Raw genomic sequence first — 8,551 nt, 5'->3', positions numbered from 1 at the left:
ATGCCCTAAATTTACTAACGGTACACTAGTAGTACATTGATTTTCTGATTTTTCTCCAAATCGATGGATCTAGAGAGGATGTTAATATCTGACACGATGGATGTAACAGATCGACGCTTGCCAACGGCCTGCATGCAGACAAGCAGCGCGGTGGCTGCTGGGGTTCCCGGCTGCTGCGGGCGGCGAATGAAGGAGCCGTGCGTGGACAACGTCTGCTTCCTCGCACTGGAGCTGACACTGCACCGAGCTCTCTCGCTCCACTGTGCATGGATCTAGCTGCTGGCCTGCCTTTCATGCATGCCCTGTGCTCCAAATTGCGACAACAGTAATGGCGCCTGTGGCCTGCGAGCTTTATCATTTCTTTCTAACTCGACACCGGGCCGGATCGGACCAGGTCGACCGCGATGGATCGACCGCGTTCTGGCAAGATCGATGGCGATGGCTCCATACATGTGCGGCAATTTCTGCGATCGAGGCGTAGCACCTGCTTGAAAAAACCATGAGCTCCGTAACCGTGAACGGCTACGCCAAGACAGGCTTGTGCTGGTGAGTTTCGTACCGGACAAAACTAGCTAGGATGGTAAATCCTGATCGGTAAGAAATTGTTGAGGAGAGGTCCAACCCAACACGCGCACGTGCAGGCCGGGAACAGATGGATTTTATACTGCGGTGAACCTGATCCGGATCCCTGCAGTAAGCAGGCGTACTTGGCAGGGAGTTATTAGGAGCACTGTGCAAGGTCGCCGCATTATCCATGCCATGCGTGCCTGTCGATACTTGGCCCTGATTCCTGACCTGACACTTCACACTTTGCTTGGCCGCACTTCAGGTTGTTTTTCACAGCCTTTGTGCCGTTCCATTTTTACACACGTTCGAGGAGGCTCTTTCGCATGCAACTTTTGCAAGTACAGAGATGTGAGATGTCTTGTTCCATAGCCTGGGCCTGATGAGCATAGCTAGAAATGGACCGCCGGTCCGTGCGAGACGAAACACTGTCTGATCGAAAAAAAGGAGAGGAAGAAACACTGTCCGATAGGGACGTTGATGCGAACAGTGCAGACAAGGCTGCATGCAGAGAGGAAATAGGAGGGGGAGCCCCCCCACTTGGACCTTGGACTTGGACTGATGGCTCGATCTCCGGCCTAGACGCCCGCGCACACTGACGAATGGCGATACGATCTTCGCTGCTGCCCTCTCCCAACCACAAGTGTGGTGTTAAATGGTCCGTGCAGAACACACACTGGAATGCTAGGAATGCAAGAGGCTGCTGTCAAGAGGACACGGAGCAAACAACAAACGATATATGTATGGATGGCTGCATGTGGTGACATGGCAACGTTTGCAGTTATGGAGTATGTCGCATGAAGATGGGTGTGTTTGGTTTGCATGAAGGGATGTGGTGTTGTTGTTGTTGAACCACACTTTGCATGCTCGACCTCGTCCTCTGATGATATCCTTTGAACACAACACCAAAATGTCCCAATGTGTACCTTTGTAGTGGTTTCTTGTACACTGTACTTGCTCAAACAGTTGATGGAAAAACTTAGTGGTTAGGATTAGGAGTAATAGCTTTGGAGTCCAAAGAAAAATAACAAATTGTACTATACTGACTACTCGGCCGTACGACCTCGTACATTTCCCATTCAGAGGCTGCATGCATGGTATAGTACGAGCTATTACTGGTAGAAGCAAGTGAACAACCAATGGGAAGTAAAAGCCGCCATTTTTATTCTAGCTGCTTTTCCACCACACTACTTTGAAGGAGCTTGAGTGAGTGAGAACTTGAAGGTGACGGTTAAATTGATGCCAAACCGACGATTGCATTGCATGGATGGATGTACACTCTTATTAATCAGGCGAATAATAGCAGCGCCCATTGGAGGGGGGGAAAAGAGAGAGGAGGAGAAAGAGAGACAAATTCAGAAGACAAGAGTCCCAAACCGACCAAAAAGGCAACGAAAAGACCGTACGCCGGAAAGAGAGACGACGGACACCACTATTCAACCCCCAGAGAGCACCAAGTTGCAACTTTTTTGTTCCAGAGGTAGTAATACTCTCTACCAAGTTGCAACTCTCTATCTACAGATTCTGCAGAGACAGAGAGAGAGAGAGAAAGAAGATCAAGGAGTGAAGGAGATTAACAGGAGTTAATTACACACTGTACTACTAGCTGATTTGTTGATGATTAGCAGACCGGCCAGCAATCACATGTTCCACAGGAGGGCACCGACCGACTGGGCCCAGCCGTGATCGCCGTCGACGAACCCGAAGAGGTCGTCGTGCGCCGCCGCCACGTAGCCGGAGGCGTCGTCGACCCACACCGGGTCGCACCACGACGCCGGCGTCGCCACGTCGTGGAAAGAGAACGGCGCGGCGCCGAACGCCGTCACCGTCGTCACGAGCTCCGCGGCGTCCTCGTCGAGCCGCGGGAGCTCCACGATCGCCTCCAGCTCATCGTCCTGCTGCTGCCCGGCCGCCGCTGGGGCGGGCGTCTGCAACGATGCGGCGGCGGGACCGGCAGGCGGCAGGGCGGGCTCCATGGCCGCCGCGCGCGCCGCGGCGGCTTGGACGTCGCGCGGCGCGGCGGAGGCGGGGCGCGGGAGCGCGGCGGCCATCTCCGGGAAGTTGAGCACGGCGGCGGGGCCCTTGACGACGAGTGCGGCGGCGTCGTGCGCGCGCGCCGCCATCTCGGGCGTCGGGAACGTGCCGAGCCAGATGCGCGACTTCTTCCTCGGCTCCCGGATCTCCGACACCCACTTGCCCCACGCCCGCATCCGCACGCCGCGGTACGACGGGTGCTTCTCGCCGCCGTCCCGGTCGCGCGCCCGCGCCCGCTTCTCCGGCCCGCCGCTGCCGCCGCCGCGCCTCGCCCCGACCTCCGTCGGCGACAGCGGCGGCGAGGATGACGTGCCCCCGGACGACGCCGGGCTAGACACCTCCACCTCCGGCATTGCAAACCCAAAGCGATGATGCTGGCAATGGCGAGCTTGTACGGGGACGTTGGAGCTTTCCTGGCTTAGCTAGCCAGGTGTAGCAGTGTTGTGATGATCGAGCTGGTGCTGCGAGGAGACGAGAGAGCAGGGAGAGGAGTGAGAGAAGGGCAGGGGAGGGGACGGTTTTAGTAGTGGCTGCCTGGTGGTTGGACTGAGACAGCTGAGCTACCGGGACGCTGCCCCGGCGACGTCCTTCACGACGTTGCCTGCCCTGTGGCCTCTCTCTCTCTCTCTCTCTCTCTCTCTCTCTCTCTCTCTCTAGCCAGGAAAGTGTCTGTAATTAAAAACCACCAGCTGGTTGAACTACTGCTCGCTGAAGTGTTCAGGTAAAGTGTGGACAATTAAGGAATGGGTTAATTCAACTGGAGATAAAGTGAGAGCAAGTACTAGTGGAGGGTAGGACTACTAATTTTGGATTAGTAGTTAGTCGTTGACGGTAGAGCTCTACAACCGTCGACGTGGTCTCTTTCAGGCCCATACTCCTACTTTGGTACAAATAATATACAACTACTGCTTCATTCTACGTCGTATAGGTAGGATAATCTAACGGACATATATACGCTGACCGAACGAATTAATTACGCTCGCTCGATTGTTTCGTTGAGATTTAGCACTCGATTTTTCTCTCTCTTTTTTGACTCGCCAATCCGCCTATTTTGAATAGGAGTGTGTTATTTTAGAACGGCTTGTTCATTCAATTCCCACTTGCAAATAATACATTTCCTGGTGACATAACTCGTCCACCAGGGTTTGAGGGCTCTTGTTTTTATCGATTTATTTTAAAAGTACTCCCTCTATTCCTGTTTCTGTTTATAAGGCGCACACACATATCAAGATTTAAAGTTTACAATCTTTAACCAATAATTTAATTAATATTTTTTATTTTTATAACGTAAATTTGATACGGTTGAATTTATATCAAATGTACTATCCAATGATTATAAGTTTATAACCATAAACAATATAATATGAGATAAATGAATAGTTAAAATTTAATTTTGACGACCATGCCATGTCATACCACGCCTTAAAACAGGAACCGAGAGAGTAGATAACAATATTTTTCAGTGATAGACCACATGCTCATTGACCGTGATGCGTCTCTGTGGTGGATTCTCAAGACATGTTAGGCAGTCTTTTGCAGGTTCCCATAAAGGTATGCATATACTTATAGAGGTAGTTGTGTGTGCATGTATGTCAGTATTTGCTTGTACTTTGTTTTGAAAGAAAAGAGTGCCTACTAGATAACTAATGTTTATGATCTTTCGCTCCACCTGGATAATTCACTAGGCCACAAAAGATTTGAGCTGGCTGGTAAATGGGCTCTGTGCTGGTAGGTAGAGTACCCGCCAGTAATCTTGAGCCAGCACAAATGGCGTCAGTGCTGGCGGGTGCTCGCCTGCTAGTACAGACCGTTCTGTGCTAGCGGGTGGTTACATCACCCGCCAGCAAAGATATTTTTGCCAAAAAAAAGGCCGTCGCCACCCGCCGCTCATCCACCGCACCCGTCGCCGCCCGCCGCTCGTCTGCCACGCCTATTGCCGCCCGCCGCTCGCCCTCGCGCCGGCCGCCCTCAAGCCGCCCGCCTGCGCCGCTCTCCTGACCTGGAGAGAGAAGGGAAAAAGAGATGTGAGAGATGTGAGGCAGTGAAAGATGAGAGAGAGAGGGTGGAGAGTAGATAAGGCAGCGCCCAGCATTTGTGCTAGCGGGTCATCTAATGCACCCGCCAGCACAGATACATTCCATCTGTGCTGGCGGGTGCTTAGATCGCCCGCAAGCACAGAGCTATATGTGCTGGCGGGCACTAGCCCGGCGGCTCTGGTCACCTTTGTGCTGGCAGGTACCAATTCCGCCCGCCAGCACGCTAATTTTAACGTGCCAGCACAAATCATTTCTAGCATAGTGATTGGACGCTGTTAGCATACGGTTGGCAGGTCATAGTGACTAGCTAGACTTGCCTTGTGCTCAAAAGGATTAAATATTTACGATCTAGATGAGTAATTGTATCCTTGCTGTGATCTTTCAAACGTAGGGGAGTACTCATGAAGAGTATCTTTGTCCCCTAAGTGAGTTTTGGTGAGGTATAAAAGGATTAGTTGACAGGTAGCACTTGTGGATGACCCTCAAAAAGGAAATGAATGGTGTATAAAGCATACCTTGAAGGCTAAATTTACTTTTGGTTTGAATTTGAGTTTAGGAATACCACACTATCAAGAGGGATGCGTAATATATGGTCTTTACATTGAAAAAGGTGCTCAAGATGACATGACCAACCTATAAGAGACACCTCGCACTTGCACTACACATCGGTTATACTTAAAACGGTGCCAACTTGAGAGTTCCGGAGTATTCCGGAGAATGTTCCGAAATAATCCGGAGGTTTTGGAGTTTTCGGAGAAAGTTCCAGAAAACTCCGCAACTTGCCGTCCCAACGGCTAGTTTTTGGTGAAGGGGTATAAATACCCCCTCACCCCCTCCTACAGTTACTCTCTCGACTTAACCCTAACCTAAGCTGTTCAGAAACATTCAAAGCCCCTCTTTACTCCCTACTTGACCTCTAGGTGAAGATTTGGTGGAGGATTTAAGGAGGGATTCAAGAGAGAGCATAGGAGAGTGCTAGTGAGTTGATTTCCCATCTCTTGAGCACCTTGTTCTTTGTCAAGCCGGTGATTTCATGTTTGTTACTCTTGAAGCTTCAAGCTCCTAGCCGGAGCACCTTGTTCTTTGTCAAGCCGGTGATTTCGTGTTTGTTACTCTTGGAGCTTCAAGCTCCTAGCCGGCTAGGCGTTGCCCGTCGAGCATCCAAGCTTGTGGCTGCCTAAAGGAAGTTTGTACTACCCCAACGATTGAGTAAGTGACTCTAGCTCAATCTTTGTGGTCCCTAGAGTGAGGAAAGTGGCTTAGGTGTGAAAGCCCACCCTTTGTGGGTTCCTCAATGGAGACGCAGGCTTCAAGTGTGGAGCTGAACTCCGGTAAACAAATCCTTGTCTCTTGTGCTTGTTATTCTTCGCTTCGTTCATATTCAAGTATAGAGTTCATTTCTAGGGTTTGTGCTCAATATACTTTTATAGAAGGTTGCTAGCTCTTTCATCTTGTCTCGGAGGCTAAGTACACCAGTTGCATAACCTATATTCGGCGATTTACTTTTGATCAAGTATTTCATAGGGTTGTAGTGTTTCCACGCTAATTTCTGGAGAGTCCGTAGATTTTTTTAGAAATTCTGCAAGTTGCAGAATTTTCGGAACAATCTTCGGAAACTGTGGAAGTTTCTGATAAATAAATAACTGGTTCGAAGTTGTGTAAAATTTTTAGGTTCAACTATTCACCCCCTAGTTGATACCCTAAATCTTTTAAACTCAGCTTTTCACATTTTTTACTAATTGTCATTGCCGCACAGGTAGTTCTTCTATGCATTAATAATCTGTTCTAAAGAAACATGGACCACAAATACAAGTTTTGGTTCCTCTTATTTTAGATGGATCGGCTAGCTAGCTAGAGGCAAGGTCATCACTAGCTGCTGCTGGCGGTAGACTAGGGCAGGTCAAAATTAGTTGACGTTATATAGGGAACAAAAATCATTAAAAGTATACATAATTTGGATATGTATATACGTAATTTTTAAAACATTAATGGCCAAAGTCAGACAAAGTTAGGTAGGCAATAATTACAAAATGGCATATATTACTCTAGAACGGCCGCTGTTTGTTCATTCAAACCCACTTGCAAATAGTAATCTTTCGCCTTTTTCCTTTATTATTACAACTTCCTTAACTTATTTAGTATAGTATGTGGATGACCATTTAGCCCTAGCCACTTGTGTCATCGATCAGCATTGTTTCAAAATATTCCATATCAGATAATGTTATGGAAGGGGCGGCGCATTTGCATGCTTCAAGATGATCGACAAATGGTTGTGATCTGTGTTCTCCAACGACAAACATCCTAACCTAGGCTGCCTTACTCCAGGTAAACCAACGTGTGTTAATTAATAACACGACTTCTTACGGTTCGGATGTGTGTTGTTTCTCTCTGTGTTTTAATTTCCCTTCTTTGAGGGGTACGTGTGCCATTTCTCTCCTTTGGCATACCTGACTATTCTGGGCTGAAAGTCGACACGGCCCAAATAGACGTAGGCAGACCTATATATACACAAGTACTAGAATGCCACGCTAGTTCATCGGTCCAACTAATTGCTATGGCTGATCGATCTAATATTAAATTCCAGTGTTTGTTTTCCATGCCAAACTACTAGCGGAGGAGCCCATGCAGTTGCACGGCTAGCATGCAATCGAAAGTGTCGACCAATCAAACCGGGAACCTCCGACGGGGGAATTGTGTTTGAAATCAAGAGCCTCGCGAATATGTTTTTTTTTTGTTACTTGCATAGTATCTTTTTCCAAGAGTGTAACCGTGTGGCACATGCTTTAGCGGCGCAAGGTTGTAAGTGTCCTCATGATTTTGTCCTAAATTGGGATGACCTAGTGACCACCAGTGACCAGTGACATCACTGAGTCTTTGAGTTAATGAAATGCATATCCCTTTTTCCAAAAAAAAAAGATCTTTGAAGTGCAACTTTGAACTCATCTTTTAGTCAATTTTGAACTCTTAAATCCGTTCAAAAAAAAAACTGAACTCTTAAATACATTGAGGTGCAACAAAGGGGCCTGCCTTGATGTTTCTTCAACGATGGTACGCATGGGTGAGTAAAAGAGATAGGTATAAAGGTATTTGTGGGTAACTTTTTTGTGTGATGGTGGTAGTAGTTCATAATAATGTATGAACTAACATGTAAAGATCGAGTACTTTGATTTTATTTTTTCTGATTGATGTGGTAACTTTTAAAGATCGAGTACTTTGATTTCTATTTTATTTTATTGTGGTAACTTTTAAACCTTGCAGTGAGAGTTGACGTCAAGACTTCTTTTGAAAATAATTTGAATGTTTGTCTGTGTGGTCCCTCGTCTGTCAATCAAGTCAAACATGAGCCGGTTGCGTTCTCGACATAGCATGACTGCACGAATGCTCATGATATTAGTTTTGTAAGATGAATTTTTCATTATACAAGAATCTTATTATTATTACTAATTAGAGGCTCCTTTTGAAGCATCTAGGTGAAGCCACCTAGGGATCCTAGGTGGACATTCTTGAAAAAAAGAGAGAAATTTTAGAAATTCTCAAAAAAACAAAACATCTGGTCATCAATCAGTGGACTCAAATTATTGTAGCCATTGGATCTATTATGTTTTCTAAAAATTACCCACCTATACCATTATAAAAACAGCCTAAAGTAACCCTAAATCTATATCTAAATTACCTACCTCTGCCATTATGTAAAATAAATTAAAGTAACCCCTAATATTCATCAAAATTACCCACTTATGCCATTATAAATAATATTTAAAATAACCCCTATATTTGGAACTAAATTGCCACCACTAATACTTTAAAAATAACTTAAAGTAACCTTAAATTTAAATCTATATTACCGATATATGTTATTATTAAAAATAACAAATAACATGAGGTAACCTTACATTTGAATCCAAATCACTTTATGT

At 46.6% G+C, this 8,551-nt stretch overlaps 1 protein-coding gene across 1 annotated transcript; it reads right to left on the bottom strand.

Moving 5' to 3' along the window:
* Positions 1-1,782: 1,782 nt before the first annotated feature.
* On the bottom strand, positions 1,783-3,106 carry LOC101773683 (ethylene-responsive transcription factor ERF038). The gene has a single exon (XM_004951330.2). It carries the CDS (start codon positions 2,949-2,951, stop codon positions 2,205-2,207), a length of 747 nt encoding a protein of 248 aa, XP_004951387.1. The 5' UTR covers positions 2,952-3,106; the 3' UTR covers positions 1,783-2,204.
* Between the last annotated feature and the right edge of the window lie 5,445 nt (positions 3,107-8,551).

Source organism: Setaria italica, chromosome I, assembly GCF_000263155.2.
Source record: "Setaria italica strain Yugu1 chromosome I, Setaria_italica_v2.0, whole genome shotgun sequence".
NCBI lineage: Eukaryota > Viridiplantae > Streptophyta > Magnoliopsida > Poales > Poaceae > Setaria > Setaria italica.
Note: the sequence above shows the minus strand (reverse complement) of the source record. Positions and strands in the feature narration are given on the sequence as shown.

What these genes read in the sequence shown, in the direction of transcription:
- LOC101773683 (XM_004951330.2), bottom strand. Translation starts at nt 2,951, where the DNA reads ATGCCGGAGGTGGAGGTGTCTAGCCCGGCGTCGTCCGGGGGCACGTCA.